Source organism: Antechinus flavipes, chromosome 4 (genome assembly GCF_016432865.1).
Source record: "Antechinus flavipes isolate AdamAnt ecotype Samford, QLD, Australia chromosome 4, AdamAnt_v2, whole genome shotgun sequence".
Taxonomy (NCBI): domain Eukaryota; kingdom Metazoa; phylum Chordata; class Mammalia; order Dasyuromorphia; family Dasyuridae; genus Antechinus; species Antechinus flavipes.
This window is the reverse complement of record NC_067401.1, coordinates 261,309,778-261,328,954: the sequence shown is the minus strand read 5'-3', so window position 1 is coordinate 261,328,954 and position 19,177 is coordinate 261,309,778. Positions and strand designations below refer to the sequence as shown.

The window sequence follows — 19,177 nt, the reverse complement described above, 5'->3', positions numbered from 1 at the left end:
ACATTGTTAAATAATTTTCTTTTTTGGAGTAGCCAGTATAAAATCACTTTTGCACAATGGTGAAAACATTTCTCTACTTCCTCCATTTGATGGTACTTAAAAAAAAAATCTAGCTCAGTTTTCTCTCCATAACTAGTTCTGTCCTGGTAAAAATATTGGTAACTAATTCCAGAAAATGTCCATACATATTCATTCATACTAGACTTAAGTTTAATGCGCATTATTAATACTTTCTCTATTACTTGTTTAAGCCTAGATAGGCAACAAAACGATAAAGCTCTTATTTGTAGTGTTTGTTGACTTCCATAGTGTAAAAGCTCACACTGGAAATTAATAATTAGGTTCCACCAGCCCATTTGACTTGATTGAATCACATCCCTGACTTTAACTCATTTTATAGTAAAATTTATTGGTCTTTGTCACATAATAAGTATATCATTGTTGTTGTTGGCCTGTGTTTTGCCTCCCTGATACATGGTTGCCATATGTTGGCCAAAATAGACCACTGCAAACATTCACCTCAAAATCTCTGTTTAGTGGGAAAATCAAATAATTTGAGTTTTGCTTAGATTAAAAGGTCCAAGGTCAGAGATTATTTCAGTTTTGTCTTTGCAGTTCCAGCATCTAGTACAATGATTTGCAAATTATTGGTGCTCAAAAAAAAAAAAATACGTTGGTGAAAAAATGATTCTTGTCTCACTCCCCCCATTTTTTTTTTACAGATATGAAAATTGAGGATTAGAATTTATTCATTTGTTTTTCATCATTTTCAAGAATGCATTTGTGTGTGTGTGTGTGTGTGTGTGAATAAGTGTTGTAGGGGTTGGGAAGTTTAGACCGTTTTTCCATGGTTCTAATCCAGTGGGAGATTTCTCCAAGTTTATGGCATATTATGATATTATAAGAGTGTTGAAACTTTTTCTTCTTTGAACCTTGTAAAATGTAGAACTCACTTAGCTTGCTGAGAGGAGAGAACTATATATCAATTACTTGTAATAATCTCTTCTCCCTTTTCTTCACTGGACTACAATAGTTGAACCTGGCTTCTCAATCAGTGTTAGAAGGCCTGAATGCCTGTTTTGATCATCGAGCTGAAGTCTACGTTCCTGAAATAGGCATGAGCTTTAAAGTTCAACACAAGAAGACTAAGATCTTTGGCTGTCAGAATCCCTATCGACAAGGAGGGGGGAGAAAGGGTTTGCCTCGGTCCTTCCTTAATAGATTCACTCAGGCAAGTGTTGTCATTCTTGTAACAGAGCCCACAGATGGGGTTTTGAGCTTGTCCTGTTAAAATCCAGCTGTTAAAAAAACCACTGGGATCATGAGGAGAGAACTGATTTTGTATCTTTATTGGGCAGCAGTTGAGGGGGCCTGTCTTCTGACTTGAGGCACTGGGAAGGCCATATTGTGGTTTACAAACCTGGATTAGAGTTTGTTGTTTTACATTTCTGGGAGGTCTAAGTGATGAAGCTAATACCAACTTTTTTGATTTTTTTTCTTCAGAATATGCAATGACCTCATGGTTATTCCCAGGCCTGATTCTGTAATGAATAGAGAGGGCTAAAAGCTTTCCTCAGAGTCATATTGACTATGTAATCTTGGGAAAGTTTCTTAACCTTTTATGCCTCCCCCCACCGCCCAAGCTCAAGATTGTAGAAGAATTACCCATCTGTATTGGCATAGGAAGTTTCTTCACCATGGAGTTACCTACAATAGTGCAATCATGATCTGTTTGGGTTGGGGGGCAAGATAGTGTGAGGGGGTGATTGAACAAAGTACTGTTGAGACCTTTCACTTAACCAGTCTAATTTGCCAACTGTCATACAAGTTGTTTGACTAATAGATCTTCTCTATAATAAATCCAGATTTTAAACTATCCTTACTGTATTTGTCTGTTATGCTGAATTAACCAAAGTTGACTGGGCACCTACTCCTTATAATTTAAATGTATTTTTAAAGAACATTGTGAAGAAAATTATTAAGCTATCTTCCTTCTAAGTCTGGATTTTTCCTTAAGACAGTGGAGGATAATAAAAAGAAGACTCCTTTCCTAATTGAGAATTGCAAGGGACTTTATTGTCCTAGGGCACAGTAAGAGAAAGGAAATTTCTATAATAGGAAAACTTTTATTTTTCCCATTATGAATCCCAGATTATTTTTTTAAAAAGGCATTTATTTATTTATTTGCTTTGCAGAAGTAGAAATGTGATGAAGTTTCATAGTGCTTTTTTTTTTTTTTTTTTTTGCGATTTTACCAGGTGAAATGATGATATTTTCTTAAATTGTTCATAGACTTTTTTTTCTTCCCTTCTAGGTCTATGTGGACCCACTTTCAGCTTCTGACATGGAGTTCATTGCTAATACCTTATTTCCTGCCATTGAAAAAAGCATTGTTGCAAAAATGGTAGCTTTTAACAACAAAGTAAGATCATATTTTGTATTTTGTTTTCAGTCTTTCTAGCATGACTTGTGCTTGAGGTGAATTTCACCTTATACATTATGGAAGCTATTCATTTAATGTATGCTTAATTTTAATTTTTGATTGTATAAGGTTAGTATTAACTGGGCTATCAGTTAGGATTGCCTAGTTTTTCTACTTACGATAAAACTGAGTGCTAAATTAAATGATTACGTTATTGACATACTCAGTGCACTTCTCCCCCTCCTCCCTTCCTCTCTCTCTCCCCCAATTTGAAAAACAAGTCAGGGAAAGAAGGAAAATAAATTCTTGGGTTACACTCCACTAATGTCTTTTAAGTTTCCTCTTCTCTTGAATTTTTTCAAGAGCTTGAATATAATGCCTGGTAGTGAGACAAAGTCTCCAAGAAAAGTTTTTCCTTTCCTAGATTGATCAAGAAGTGACTTTTGAGAAGAAATGGGGTCAGAAAGGAGGACCCTGGGAATTTAACCTAAGGGATCTCTTCCGCTGGTGTCAGTTGATTCTCGTTGACCAGTCTCCAGGATGTTATGATCCTAGCCAACATGTTTATTTGGTTTATGGAGAAAGAATGAGAGCCAAAGAAGACAAAGAGAAGGTGATTATTGCACTGTTTTGTTTATTCCCACCCCCAAAAGCTGGCTTGTTTCTCATAAGAAAAAGGCAAGCTTGGCAATGAATATATCAAGAGTAGTAGTAATCCTAGACATGTTGAAATCCTTTGATGTGAAGGACAGATTTATTAAGTATCTACTTCTGTGCCAGGGACTAGTCTTAAGTGATTTACTAAAATTTACTCATTTTATTCTAACAACACCTAGAAAACAGATGTTATTATGATCTCTTTTTAGAGTTGAGGAAACTGAATCAGAGGTTAAGTGACTTGTTCAGGATCTCACAGAAGAATCTAAACTCACAGCTTCCTGATTTCAGACCAAAGCTCATATTCACTGACTTATCTAAATGAGCTGCCTCTGGTAATGCAGATATTAAGGGGGGGCCCTGTCTTACAGATTAAATGTGCCATCATGTTTTTATTACATGTAGCATGAACCTGAATATGTGTGACTGTGGAAATTAAAAGAAAATGTAGATTAAAAGAAGATGTAGATCATCTAAGTCTGTCAGTGGATAAAATACTGGTCTGGAATTAGGAAGTCTTGTCTTCCTGAGTTGAAATCTGGCCATAAATATTTAGTAGCTGTGTGATCCTAAGCACAGGTCACTTAGCCCTGTTTGCTTCAATTTTCTCATGTGTGAAATGAGTTGGAGAATGAAATGGAAAACCACTCCGTTATGAGCAGTAGAATACCATGCTGAGTCCAATAGAAACATCACTTTCATATCTATTAGAAGAATCAAATGGTAGTATGAGATAAATGTTCTTAAAAAAAAAAAAGCTATGTGAATACACACATGTATATGATCTACTGCCATCTAGGGGAGGGAGTGGAGGGAAGGAGGGGAAAAGTTGAAACAGAAGTTTTTGCAAGGGTCAATGTTGAAAAATTACCATGCATATGTTTTGTATATAAAAAGCTATAATAAAAAAAGAAAAACAAAAGCTATGTGAAATACTCATGTGATAGGAAAAGAAGATCAAATAGGTTTGTTTTTTTAAAGTTGGATATAAAATTAGAAGTGATATAGCCTTATAGCTGGTGAAATATCCTTATTGGTAGTTTGGGATTTCTTTCTTTATAGTGGACTTATGTTAAGTAGAAAATCTTTGAGCTGAAAAACCTCATGTCTAAGCGACTTACCTATGATCACTTGTTTAATATTGAGATATGCCTAGAATCTAGGATTTCTGACTGATACAGTATACTATTCCTACTTAATTATTTATAATACTAGTTTCTGGTTTCATGTATTTTGAGATTAGTACAGCATTTATATTTTTTATTATCCCTGTTTTATCAATAAGATAAGCCTTTTAAAGTAGTTGTTAAGTTTTCAGGTATGATTTTGTTACTTTTAGATTTTGAGTTTACTCCAGGGAAAAAAATTAGAATTTATTCAACAGAAATGATTTTGGAGCAAATATTACTGAATTGAATCTTTTCTTTTGAATGTTGGATGATGACATTATCTTCCAGGGATTGATAATAACAAAAGCAAATGGAATTTGTGTGGAACTTTAAAGTTTGTAAAACATTTTTACATATATTACTTCATTTGAATCTCACAACAATTCTTTGAGTGAGGTGCTATTATTAATTTCTCTTTCACAAATGAGGAAAAAGAAGTGAGAGGAGTAAAGGGATTTGCTAAGGATCACATTGCTAAGGATCACAGAGACATCATTGGAACGCACTCTCAGGCTGGTCATCTATCCAATCTGCCATCTAGCAGATAGATTTGGGATTTATGTGCATTGAGATCATAACAGTTTCTATTTCCTTCCATCATTTCATGTCGGCTGTCTGAAGCTATATCAGGAATTCAGATTTCTTCTTTTATAGAGATGGAACTACTTGATAATGTTTTCAGAATTTTTCTCTTATGTATCTTCACCTAATCCTCTCATGATTTAGGCATAAGTAGCTTCTGTGTTCTTTAGCCCAACTTCTATTTCTCATTGTAATCATAGCTGGGCATGAATCCTGGCCTTGACACTTACTTTGTCAAATCACCAAACTTCTATAGTTGTGCATAAAAAGCAAAAATACTTGAAGTATGTAAATTAGAACTTGGAAATTCCTGTTTTTTTTCCTTTTCCCCTTCTCTTTAGGTCATTTCTGTTTTCAAGGAGGTTTTTGGTTCTCAAACTGTGCCATACATGGGTACAAGACAGTTCCACATTACTCCTTATGAAGTACAGGTAAGGGCAACATAATATTTATTCAGTAGCCTTTTGTTAATATGATTTTCTTCTCTCTTTTAACATATTCATCTTTGATTACTTTTTTTTTTTCCTTTTTTAAAGGTTGGCTATTCAGTTCTTTCCCGTGGCAACTATGTTCCTCAACAATCCCAGAGACCTTTGTCTCTTTTGCACCAGTCCTTGAAATTCCTTGAGCCTGTCATGAAGTGTGTACAAATGAACTGGATGGTTATCCTTGTGGGTCCCACTGCTGTTGGGAAGACCAGTCTGGTCCAGCTCTTGGCCCACCTGACAGGACATACATTAAGGATTATGGCCATGAATAGTGCTATGGATACCACTGAACTGTTGGGTGGATTTGAGCAGGTAACTACCCTGTCTTAATTAGTCAATTAATTTAATTAACTCTTTCATCCTATTTATAGAAGCCTCTTTATATTTATATTGTATTCATTTCCAAACATGAATCTGAACTCTCCTCTTATCAGGGAACCTTAGCTTATAAACAACCAAATTGGCAGATGAGGAAAAAGTTTTTAAAAAAAATAAAAACAATGGGGCAGCTAGGTGGCACAGTGGATAGAGCACCAGCCCTGAAGTCTGAAGGATCTGAGTTAAAATCTGGCCTCAGACACTTAATCCTTCCTAGCTATGTGACCCTGGGCAAGTCATTTAACCCCAATTGCCTCAGCAAAACCAAATAAATAAATAAATAACAATTCATCAAAACTAATAAACATATCTATCCCCCCAGCTGTGCAACAGAGAGATTTGAATTTTTTTCAGCTCTTTTCTGAGTATAAGCATGATTGTTACACAATATTCTCCAGTCCTCCCCTTTCATTTACATTATTGTATTCATTGTATATATTGTTTTCCTGCTTCTGCTTACTATATCAGTTTTTTCCTCCCCTGAGGCAATTGGGGTTAAGTGACTTGCCCAGGGTCACACAGCTAGGAAGTGTTAAGTATCTGAGTCCAGATTTGAACTCAGGTCCTGCTGAGTTCAGGACTGGTGCTCTACCCCCTATGCCACTTAGCTGCCCCTCATTTTTTTTTTTTTAAGTCTATAAAAATATATTCCATGCATTTTTTCAGAAATTTCATTTGATCCTCATGATATTCCTGTGAGGTAGGCATACTATTATTAGTACTCATTTTATAGTTGAAGAAAACTCAGACAAGCAGAGGTCACATAGTTGAAGTGTTTGAAGTCTGCTTTGAACTTAGGTCTCCTTGAGGAAGAGAGCCTTGTCCTCTAGCCTCTGCCCCCAATATAATAAAAGCTTTATATTTAAAAGGCTTCTGTATTCCCGAATTCTTCATAGTTTTCTCCTCTAATATAGTCTTTAAAATGATGCTAATTGCTGTCCTTTGGGATGCTAGTGATTATTATAAAGTTGCATGTGACTGTTTTAACTACTTGTTACAGGTTGACATCATACGGCCATGGCAACAGCTGCTCAAAAAGGTGGAGTCTACTGTGAGTATTCTTCTCAGAGATAGCCTTCTTCTTAATCCTGAGGATGCAGAAGTGGTCCTTCGTGCCTGGAGCAATTTCTTCCTAACCTTTAAGCCCAAGTCTCTTGGAGAAATTGGAAAGAATATCACTGTGGAGATTGTGAACAAATTAGAAGCAGTTTTACTGCTTGTCCAACGCCTGAATAATAAAATCAACTCCTTCTCCAAGGCAGGTAGGTGTATGTTATGTAGACAACAAGTTTTTGAAGGAAGTTGATTCAGACTGCCTTTATTCATGATGCCTGGACATTTGGGGAGTTTTCTACTAACTTCCCAAAACCATTATTCATGCAGTAATTATTGTAGTAATTGAAATCCAAGAATAACATTTGAGCTCAAAAATATAGTTGAAAATGCTTATCTGAAGCAATGAATCAGCAATACTATTTTACATGCAGCTAGGAAAGGTTCACTTTTCTTAGCCTTGTGGTTTTTATTGTTGAAATTTGCTGATTGTATATACCAATAGTTTGTGTAACTGTAGGGTTTTTTACTTGAAGTACATTTGTCTATATTCTAACGGTCTATAATGAAGTTTCATTTATTCTCTTGGTAAATTAAACAGAAGATGTATCTCTATTCTTTGTCACTTGTAGCGTGAGTACTTTGAATTTTTATTTTGAAATCTCTGTTAGAAATAAGTTCATGACTTTATCCATGAAGAAGACAGTCATTGCACATAGCCCATGTGCACACTTTAAAAATTCTCCATCTCTTTTCATTTTCCTCTTCTCTCCCATCCCTCAGTCTTTTTTCTTTCCCCTTTCTTTCTCCCTTTACTTTCTCTCCTTCCCTATCCTCATCTTCCTTTCTTCTTTCTCCCACTTTTTCCCTTTCTCTCCGCTTCCCCTTTTTCTAAATCAAACTAAACCAATATGCTCCTTTTAATAAAGAACTCTTGGTATTCATAAAGCAATCTCCATCTGCCAACTTCTTCCTGTTTAGAATGGAGTTTTGTTAAATGATATGACCCCTTTAGGAAAAGTTTAGCTCTGTAATTAGAAAATGCTGTTCATGCCATGTGGACTGATTGATTGCATTTTTAATCTAGGAAATGATGTTATTGGTTTTATAGGATATCAACAGCCTTTTATTTGGGCATTTTTTGATATGTCTAGTCAAATTTTGGAACTTTTCCTTTTCATTCTTTATTAGGAGTCATTTATGATTAAGGCAAGTGTCATTTAAAATGTAAGGATGAGAATTTGTAATTTGCTTATATGGCTCAGGGTACCTTTCCAAGAGAAAGAAACTTATCTACTTTTATTAATTAATTTTGGTATGGTAGTGGGAACATATGGAGATAGACAAAATGGTATGCTAGGATGCTTGGAACACCTTCCCAAACTTAGTATTTAGATGACACAAATAATTGGCCTTGAATGAGCAAGGACTATAAAAAAAGGAGATATCCTTATTAGTTTATAAGGAAATAATTATTTATTTGAGGGGAAAATATAAATTAGTAGTTCTAGTTAGGTTCTGGTTTAGTTCAACATCAAGACCTCTATTTTCCTTTCCTGATGATGATGATGATGATGATGGTGGTGGTGGTGGTGATGGTGGTGGTGATAGGCGATGATCCTTACAAGATTGGCTACTGCATGCCTATATCAGGTGACTTAACTTTCAACTCTGAGAAGGCCTTGTGCTGTTTATATATCTAGGAGGCTACTGACATAACTATACTCCAGTAAAAACTTTCAGTTACAGATGAAACAAAGAAACTTTTATCTTCTAGCTGCCCTGTTATACAAAAGAGTACTTTCCTTCAGGTATCCCCTAACTCCCATTGGTTTGTAATTCTATCTTTTCTAGTCTAGAGACATCCCATAAGAAATCCTACTTAAATATAGCTCAAACACATATTCTTTGAATTCTGGGCTACTTGTTTGATTTGGATGGCATCTGCTGCTTTGAGAATTTTTATACACCTTTCATACCTTAGGGAGTTTTGTACTAGCTCCCCAAAGCCATTATTCATGCAGTAATTATTGTAGTCATTGAAATCCAAGAATAACTTTTGAGCTCAAAAATATAGTTGAAAACTGAAAGAAGTTCAGAAGAAAACTGTATATAGTATGTAAAGATCTTATTTTACATCTGTCAGTTGGTGACCAAATATTTAAGGTAGACCCAAACATGATTTTTCATATGAGCTCTTCCATTTTTTATATTGAATGTGAATTTTTCATGAGATGATCAATTTAATGGTTCCCATTTAGCATTTTCATCTAAGAACTATACAATATCAGATAAGAATTATTATTCTGCTCCTTCCATAGATTGAAAACCTGAAAGTGAAGGGAATTAAATGATTTGTGTCAGCCAAGATACTAATTAAAAGCAAAGAAGTATATCTCTCAAACAATAATTACTTAACATTTTAAATCTTACTGAAATTTTCTTTCTTTTTTCTTTTCTTTTTTTTTGCTGAGATAATTGGGGTTAAATGACTTGTCCAAGTTCACACAGCTAGGAAGTGTTAAGTCTCTGAGGCCAGATTTGAACTCAGGTCCTCCTGACTTAAGGGCTGGTACTGTATCCACTACAGCAACTAGCTGCCCCCTTACTGAAAATTTCTTAACTTAGTGACATAACTTAAAAAAAAAAATCAATTGAAATTGCAGTTCTGTTTTTAAATAAAATATTGATATTTTGATATATTCCTCTAATGTAGTGGTTGACTGTTGAACATTATAAATCAAAATCTTGCCCATGATGTTTCAGAATTTTCCAGACTTGTGGAAGAGTTCCGAAGTTTTAGATTGAAGCTTATTCAGACTGTGGATGGTCGTAGTCATGGAACATTTGAGTGGGTGGACAGCATGTTAGTTCAAGCCTTACAGTCTGGAGACTGGCTTCTGATGGACAATGTTAACTTCTGCAAGTAAGAGAGCATTCATTACTCTTTGGGACTTCTTGGATGAGGATAGACTTTGTGTAAAATTAGGACACCTAACTCAGAAATTAGAAGCTCTGATTAGTTATGTTTCCTTTTATTTGAAACTTGTTATTGTACTAAGTATTGAAAGCTTTTTGGTTCTTAGACTAGTTGCTAATAGGTAATTTTTTATAGTGTACTTTATATGATATTTTCAGCCCAGCTAAACATCAAAATTTTGCTTCTCCCTCAGAGTTGTATAGCATATCTTGGGTTATAGCAGTTTCTTAATTCCTGGCATAGAAAATGATAATTTTTATTAATTCCTTAATTACCATGGAGTAGGTCTGTGCATTTTTTTCTATGTGCCCTAACTTAGTATAATAGGTTCATGTCTTAGTTTTGTCATTTATTTTCTGTGTGAAATGTGTCCAGGCATTTTGAGTTGATTTTGATTGTCAGGGGCTAGAATGAAGAGCTTTAACTTTAATTTCACTTGAAAATGTCAACTTGCTGTCCATTGAAATTCTTTGCCTCACAGTCCATCAGTGTTGGATCGCTTGAATGCTCTGCTTGAACCTGGAGGTGTTCTCACTGTTAGTGAGAGAGGAGTAATTGATGGATCTACTCCTACTATTGCTCCACATCCCAATTTCAGGTATATATTTTTTTATCCTCCTAAGAATCTTGTCCATTCCCCTGCCCCAGTATAGTAATAGGTGTCCAGCAAGGATCCATAGATTATTTTTCTTGAAACCAAGCCAGAGAGATCATATGATGAGCATTAATTATTAATTTTATGCTTAGATGCATTATAAATTATTTTATTAGATACAATGATACAAATAAGAGAGAGATGCATATTCAAGGCAAACCTGACTGACATTGGGTCCATGTAAATTAGTGGTCATTTTTGCTAATCTTCAGAAGTTTATAATGCCGAAGTGTCAGATTCCCAAGATGAAGGGAAGTTTTGCCATTTATCTGAGCAAGTAGCAATTATAGAAATTAAGCACAATCCTTACAGTTAAAAACTACAGAAGATGACTTTAGATTTTGGATTTATTATTTGTTGTTTTCCTTTTTAACACCAGATGAGTGATATAAATAATATTAAGCCAGCTTGAAATTTGTCCATTTAAGGACAAAATTAAAGCTGTTGATCTTTTAGTCTTAAAGTCTTTAATCTTTTATTCTCATTAAAGATTGTGTTTATGCCTTGATTAGATCCACAAAGCTTTGCCTTTATTTCACATAGTCACTGTAATAGTTACAATGTGATTTTTTTTTTAATGTTTTTCTTTTTCTCCCTCATCAAACTTCATTTAACAGGCTTTTTCTTTCAATGGATCCTGTTCATGGAGAAATATCCAGAGCCATGAGGAACCGAGGAATTGAGATTTACATTCCTGGAGAAAGGGATGAGAATAGTCCAGACCTTCTGGATTTGAAATTACTATTGCATAGCATAGGTTTAGTTGGAGACAAATTATGTGACACCCTTATAACCATGCACACAGAAACCAGAGAGGTCATTGCAAGTAAGTTTCATTATTAGTTCCTATGTTAGATAAGCATCTGTGCTTCAGAAATCACAAAAAGTTTTTCAAAGAGTAGTGTGACTTACTGATTTGAATTTGGTGGGTTTTTTTGTTTGTTTAGCATTTTGTGTGATGTATATCAGTTTTCTATTTTTTAAATTTTGACTTGTGGAAACAGTGATAAGAAACTCTTGTCACTGTTGTTGTGTATTCTTTTAGAGGCAATGGGCTTCTATCCTACGTTATGATTCAGATGCATGTCCTTCTGAGGATGAATGAAAAAGCAGGATCATCAAAACCATTTAGTAGTGACTAATAAACAGAATAGTCGATCAGTGAAATAGGTCAGGTATACAAGACACAATAGTCAATGAAGACAATCTAGTGTTTGATAAACCCAAAGATTTCAGCTTCTGGGATAAAAACTCACTATTTTACAAAAATTGCTTTGAAAAATGGTATGACAGAATATACAAAAGAAAAAGCAAATCCATTGTTGGCTAACTTTTCCAGAGATGAGAAAGCTGCTTTGTATCAAGAACACCTAAATGAGAAGGGGACATTGGATATTAAGCAGATACACTCAGGGAAAGAATTCTGGGAGATGACTATGAACCAATACATAGAATTCCCAATCCCTCTATTTTTGTCCGCCTGCATTTTTGATTTCCTTCACAGGCTAATTGTACACCGTTTCAAAGTCCAACTCTTTTTGTACAGCAAAATAACTGTTTGGATATGTATACATATATTTAACTTACACTTTAACATATTTAATATGTATTGGTCAACCTGCCATCAGGGGGAAGGGGTGGGGGGAAGAAGGGAAAAAGTTGGAATAAAAGGATTTGCAACTGTCATTGATGAAAAATTATCTATGCATATATCTTATAAATAAAAAGCTATAATTTAAAAAAAATTTAAAAAAATAAAAAATAAATAAAAGGATATTAAGCAGAGTAGAGAGTAATCATACTTTAAAAAAATTTTAAGTTTGTGACAAAAACTTATTGAAAACAGTTGCTCAGAAATGATAATGTTTCTCTTCTAAGGTTCTCCCACATCATCTTTATCTACCTTTTTTCACACGGCCACACTCATTGCACAGCGTCTGATGCGAGGCTTGAGTGTAGCCAGAGCCTTTTATGGAGCATGCTGGGAAGTCTATGTCTGTGCTCAACAGTCACCGGCAAGCCGACAGGTAAATATTTTAAACCCTTACATGAATTATTATATTGAAAGAATTAGTACAAAGGCCTATCTAATGTGCCAATTACATTGTTACATGAATAATATATAGTGCTACTTCTCAGTAGATTACAGAGTCTAAAGCAAAGTATTAAGACAGTGGGCAGAGGGACCTGGGCTTGAATCCCATTAATGCCACTTATTATCTCTGTGACCTTGGGCAAGTCACATCACATTTGCAAAATGAAGGGTCTATACTTGAAGGCATCATCGGACCTGTTCAGCATTAATTTATTGTCCTTTAGCCTTATCCCTTTCATATGCGGAGAAAGACAACTTAATAAAATAAATGGGTTCAGTAGATCTTGACAGTAGAGTCAGATGTAAGGTGTCACATTCATCTTGATGTCATTCCTGGGCAATAGGAAGATTGCAGTTATTTCTATGTTGGAATTCATTCCACGATCGGATGAATAAAGTCACATCTAAATTGTATGGCTGTTAATTGATACGTCTGTCTTAATGCTATTGTATAGCTGTAATCCAGATAGGAGCTCAAAAATCAGTATAAGATGTTGTGAGTTATCTAACTCTTGGATATTGTTTATCATATTAATTGCCTAGTGAATTGGTTTTCAGGCTGAGTTTGGACAATCTGGGTTTGACCTATATTTGAGTGTGTGATCTTGTATAAGTTAGTTAAAACCACACAATGCATTAGGCATCTCTTTAAAATTATTGACTGCAGAGAAATTCTCAGTCTGAATTGGTATTAAAAGGGTCCTTACACTAATAAGACCATAGGTCCAGATCACCCTAAAATATTGAATGATATTTGGTTTTTTTTCTCCTTTTCTTACCAGCTTGTGCAGGAAATATTGATGAGATGTGTTTCTTCTTTGAAGTCGCCAGAAAAATGGGGTAGATCACTTCTTGTCATGGGTGTGTGGCCAGACTCTTTGCCCTCAGCCCTGTTTGCCACTGAGGATTCCCACCTTTCTACAGTCCGAAGTGATGGACAGATCCTAGTATACTGCCTCAATAGGCTGAGCCTAAAAACCAGCAAATGGGAAAGGTGAGCAAGAGAGTTAAGTCTGTGATGATCCATGATGGAAGGAGGCAGCATGGTAGCATCGAAGAAGAACTGGATCTGAAGTAAAAGGGATCTGGGTTCAGATGTCATTTCTGTTGCTTGCTACCCACCCATCCTTGAACAAATCATTTAATCTCCTGAAATCTTAGTTTCTTTAAACCGTAAAATAAAGAGAGTGGACTGCATAGCATTATCATGCTAGATTTTGTCCTTGAGTAATAGAGGGTGTGTTCATAATATCCCAGAACAGTACATTGTGTGGCCAAGAGATATCAAATTATGTTGGTCTTCTCTAGGGTTCAGGTGTATCAAATCTCAGATGATTTTTTTTGTTTTATAGTAGTCTCTTCAATCCATTTTTTGAATAAAAAAAATAGGTATTATGATTTCTTGTTTTCTTGAACAGAAGTTATTAAAAGTAATTAGTGCTGATTTGCTGTATCAGGCAGTGCAGTCTCTGTCTCTCTCTCTCTCCTCTCCTCTTCTTTCCTCCCCTCTCCTCCCTCCCATCCCCTCCCTTCTCCTCCCCTCCTCTTCTCTCTTTTCCTCTCCTTGCTGAGGCAATTGGGGTTAAGTGACTTGCCCAGGATCACACAGCCAGGATATGTTAAGTGTCTGAGGCCAGATTTATACTCAAGTCTTCCTGACTTAAGGGCTAGTGCTCTATCCATTACACCACCTAACTGCCCCCCAGTATATCTTTTTTAAATGTCATAGTTGTGATTGAGTTTTTAAATTCAGTATACTCATTGCATTCTTTGTTCCTAAGAAATTCCTGTTTTCCCCACTGTACCACTTTTTGTGTTCATGCTCTTGCTTTATTGAATTGTGAAATTATCTTTTCTTACTAATTCTTATCCTTTCTTATGAATTCCAGGATACTTCCTCTTACTTTGCAAGACTTAGAGAGAATAATTCAGTCCTCTAATTCTGAGAGTTTGAACTTTAGTGCAATTGAAATGGATACTTCTTGGTTAGACGAAACAGATGTCTTGGCTGCTTCTGTTAAGTTGCTTGTTGAAAGAGCAACTAATCAGGACTGGGTTCTTCGAGTTAGGTGGCTTTATCATCTGGCCAAGAATATACCCCAAGGCCTTGGTAAGTAACAAAGTCTCAGTCCTTTTCTGTGTGCCTGTATGTATGTATTCATCATTTTAAATTTACTGTTTGAATGCCATGAAACATTCATACTGTGGAGAACAAGCAGTGTTTTGATGTTGTAACTCAAGGTATCACATATTACATTCTATATGTTGTCCTTGAGGCTTTTCAGCCTAGTCAGTTGATAGACAGCCCTTAATCAGTAGGTGATAGACATATACCAAAGAAATTCTGTGAATAACAAATTCTATTAAAGCCTTAATGGAATATCATTGTGATATAGAGGAGGAGGTAGCCTGAATTCTTAGAGATTATACTAGCAAAGTAGAAGCACTAGCTGGCACAGTGCCTTCCCTTCACTTATGGGTCTGTTGGTCATCTAAATCTAAGCTTTAATTCAAATTAGTTACCAGGTGATAATTTTTGAAACAATGACAATTTTAAAAAATTGTTAAGTTAGTGTGCTTATGATTTGTATCAATGAGAGAATTCTGCATTTTTGAAATCACAGATCCTTTAAATATTAAAGTATATAAGCAAAACTTTTTGCCCCAAGCACCCTGCCTATCTCTTGCTCCTCCTAACCACTCTTTTCTAACATGAGATATTCCCAAATGATTCTGAAGTTGTATAACCTTTTTGACTCTACTCTATAAAATAATATTGTGGCCTATGCAAGTGCACATTAGCAATAATTTAGTCATTAATAATAATAGCCTGTTTAAACAATTTTTAAAAAGAATGTGAATGGTGTCATAAATAGCACATTTTATTTTCCTTTCTGTGTCTAAACATGGGTACCTTATTCAGAAAAGGATAGTATAATATAGCCACAATATATTTTTAGCCTTACAAGTTTTCACAGATTTTTCTTGTGGTAGTATGATACACGGTCATTTCTGTCAGTTGATGGGAAAATAAGAAGAATGTGCAACAGTAGAGGTAACAGATACTATGGAACATGGAATCTGTTGGTGAAAGTTATTGTTTAAAATTATATAGATTTCTATTCATTTTTTTCTGTATTTCTTTGATAATGATCGGAATAGATAAAAATCTGTTTCGTTTAATGCATACCTGGCTGATTTTATGCAGAAATTGATTGCATGCTTATTATCAGATGTAATCAGTTCCTTAGCTTTTATTTTCCTCCTCCTTGTAGAGTATGTAAAGACTTACCTAGAATCTGGTGCTACATCCCTGACAAACTTTTATTCTAATCCACTCTCTGCTGAGATCAATAATGTTGTCAAGAAAATACAACCAAATGTGACAGGTATTGTATTTCACCTACTAGGGGAAAGGAGGGAAGCAGAAGGGTTGGGCGTGACTCATTGAATTACAAGAAATGATAAGATGGCATAATGTTAAATGTAGTATATTTTGCACTGACTCTCACACTCTAAATATCAAAACTTCAAATCAAAGAAAAACTGATCGTTTCATGTAAAAATTGATTTCTGAAAGAGAATGATAGCTATTATATTAAAAATAGAACTTCTGTATTTGATATTGAGCTATATATAGATTCTTGGACACTACTCTCATTAGCTATGCAACCTACCAGAAAGTTTTCTTACTGAAAGTGACTAGTGACCAGACAGTGGTAAAGCTGAGAGCTTGGTCATGAGTAATTTACCCAGGGACAAGAAAATAATAGAAGCCATTTAACAGAAAACATGACAGGAAGTAGGGCTATTTGGTAGGTTGCTGGATTTTCAGGATTATTTTGTATTAGCAATGGGACCTATTGAAACATCCACCAAAGGAAATTTTGACATGGTGCATAGTTTCAGTGATTTAAGATAACATATGCATTTGCAAAAGAAATATTAGTAAGACTTTTCTGGGATTATTTTTTAAGACTTTTGAAGCATATTGGTTTTGTTGTTTTTTTAAAATACATTTCTTTACTTCCATTTCCATGCTCAGCCATAAACATTTTCCTTTTGGCACTCTAATTCATTGTTACTTCTTATGATCTGGATAAAATAATAGGAAAGATGGATAATCTGAAGTCCCTGTTGGGTAAAGAATGCTACTTCAATACTGTTTCATTCTTCTAATCATGTTAGATGAATCTGTGATTTCACTGGACCCTCGATGGAACAAGCAGGCTTTGGATATCACAAGAAATTCAATGGACTTTGATACAGAATCCAATAAAACTGAGAAAATCCTTGTGCATTTGGAATCTGTAGCAAATAGGCAAGTGAAGACAGTAGCCCTGAATTCTTATACTTCTTTCTTCAAACTGAATGTTGTAGTTTCTTGAATGTTGTAGCTTCTTCAGGGGTGGCTAATGTAGAATTATTTTTCAGTGAATTGAGGAAAAACACTTTTATCTTAGTGTGTCGATCTCAGCCTATTTGCTGCTATCCCCTTTGCCACTGCACTCATGAATGAGATGATTTTTGATTGCTTTATTGCAAAGGCTTAAAATGTCTCCCTGTACCTCTACACAGATGTATCTGTACACACATATGTAATATGTACACATACACTATGCACACATACATATATTCACTAACCTTTCTAGGTCAGTCAACATCAGATAGAAGTTTGACAACTCTGCTTTAAAGTATGGTCTTTGTTAAAAAATTTAGTAGTTTCTTTTTTTTCACCTAAATACCTTAGACATATCAGCCCATAGCTCATAGGTATATTATATATAAATTTCTGTGTATTATATTGCTAACTCACTATCATTTGAATATATATTTATAAATTTTCTATCAGGAACAGTGTACTTAGCTATTTCTTCCTCACTTTCTCAACTTTTTTTTTTTTTTTGACCATTAGATGGTATTAGATGGCAGTATACTTAGCTATTTCTTCCTCACTTTCTCAACTTTTTTTTTTTTGACCATTAGATGGTATTTGTTTAGTTGGTGCAGTTTGTGGTTTCAGGAAACTGACATTATCTGACCTATATAAATCTAAATCTGTGATTTTATTATCATTATATTATATCAGATGTTATTCATCTTTTGATCTGATTTGTTCAAAGTTCACAAAAAGAAAGTGGGCAAGACAGAAGCACCACCTGTTGATAGAAGCCCTAGTTGGAAAACACATTATGTTTTAAATCTCTCATTTTACAGATGAGCAACTGAAACCTCTAAATAGGCTAAGTGACTTGACCAAAATCATACAGACTAACAGCTTTATAATTTGAATCTAGTGGCTCTGATTCCAGAGCTAATAGTATATATACCTTGTACTACATTGATATGTTACTCAGAACATCCTCAGTGACTCCAAGTATTTTTGGGATACATTGGATTAGGAGATAGTAATTTAGAGGTACAAATTTGCAATAAGTAGATTCCAATTATAACTTTTCCCTCCACTTTATTATAGAGCAAATCTGTATCTGAACCGGGAAAAAAGGGTTTTTACTGAAACTTACTTGATGTCTGCTGGAGGCAAGAAATCAAAGAATAGTACATTAAGAATGTCCTTAGAATTGCAAAAAGGTGAGAATATTTAATGTTGATGTTATTGTCGACTTTTACTCTGGTTCTTGTTTGCCAAATCATTTCTTAGGGTTCCATGTCTTTTTCTAGGTAATTTGAATTATACATATTCTTGAACATTCCAGAAAACTAGAATTTTGGCATTTTTATGAGAGCAAGGCTCCCATATCTTACATATAAGACTGAGACTTCTTTTTAAGTGTTAATGAAAAATGGAAAAATAATTTTTCCCTTTGATTTTTAAAAATCCTATTCATTTGACCAAGTATTCTGTACACATTGTATAATGTTTAAGAAAATTTTCATCAGAAGCCTTTAGGATAGATCTAGGAACATGTTAGTGTTTTGTTTTTATAAATTAGGATTACTTGTCCTAGGAATATGCTCTCCAAGAGATTAATCATCTTTATTTTTTAAAAGTGTCTATAAATACCTTATTATTTTTACCCTAGCACTATGATTATACTGCATTTTTATTTATTTATTTATTTATTTATTTTTAAATTTTTATTTAATAATTACTTTATATTGACAGAATCCATGCCAGGGTAATTTTTTTTACAACATTATCCCTTGCACTCACTTCTGTTCCGATTTTTCCCCTCCCTTCCTCCCTCCACCCCCTCCCCTAGATGGCAAGCAGTCCTATATATGTTGGATATGTTGCAGTATATCCTAGATACAATATATGTTTGCAGAACCGAACAGTTCTCTTGTTGCACAGGGAGAATTGGATTCAAAAGGTATAAATAACCCGGGAAGAAAAACAAAAATGCAGATAGTTCACATTCGTTTCCCAGTGTTCTTTCTTTGGGTGTAGCTGCTTCTGTCCGTCATTTATCAATTGAAACTCAGGTCTCTTTGTCAAAGAAATCCACTTCCATCAAAATATGTCCTCATACAATATTGTTGTTGAAGTGTATAATGATCTCCTAGTTCTGCTCATTTCACTTAGCATCAGTTCATGTAAGTCTTGCCAGTCTTCTCTGTATTCATCCTGCTGGTCATTTCTTACAGAACAATAATATTCCATAACATTCATATACCACAATTTACCCAGCCATTCTCCAATTGATGGGCATCCATTCATTTTCCAGTTTCTAGCC

At 34.7% G+C, this 19,177-nt stretch overlaps 1 protein-coding gene across 1 annotated transcript in view; it reads left to right on the top strand.

Moving 5' to 3' along the window:
• MDN1 (midasin AAA ATPase 1) overlaps positions 1–19,177 on the top strand; it is a 178,833-nt gene that overhangs the window by 93,151 nt on the left and 66,505 nt on the right. Inside the window, 15 exon segments of the mRNA XM_051997401.1 lie at positions 1,034–1,231; positions 2,315–2,422; positions 2,847–3,035; positions 5,172–5,261; positions 5,367–5,630; positions 6,697–6,958; positions 9,516–9,675; positions 10,211–10,327; positions 11,002–11,210; positions 12,263–12,411; positions 13,262–13,473; positions 14,369–14,589; positions 15,755–15,868; positions 16,668–16,800; positions 17,956–18,071. Of these exon segments, the coding sequence (XP_051853361.1) occupies positions 1,034–1,231; positions 2,315–2,422; positions 2,847–3,035; positions 5,172–5,261; positions 5,367–5,630; positions 6,697–6,958; positions 9,516–9,675; positions 10,211–10,327; positions 11,002–11,210; positions 12,263–12,411; positions 13,262–13,473; positions 14,369–14,589; positions 15,755–15,868; positions 16,668–16,800; positions 17,956–18,071 (2,542 nt within the window).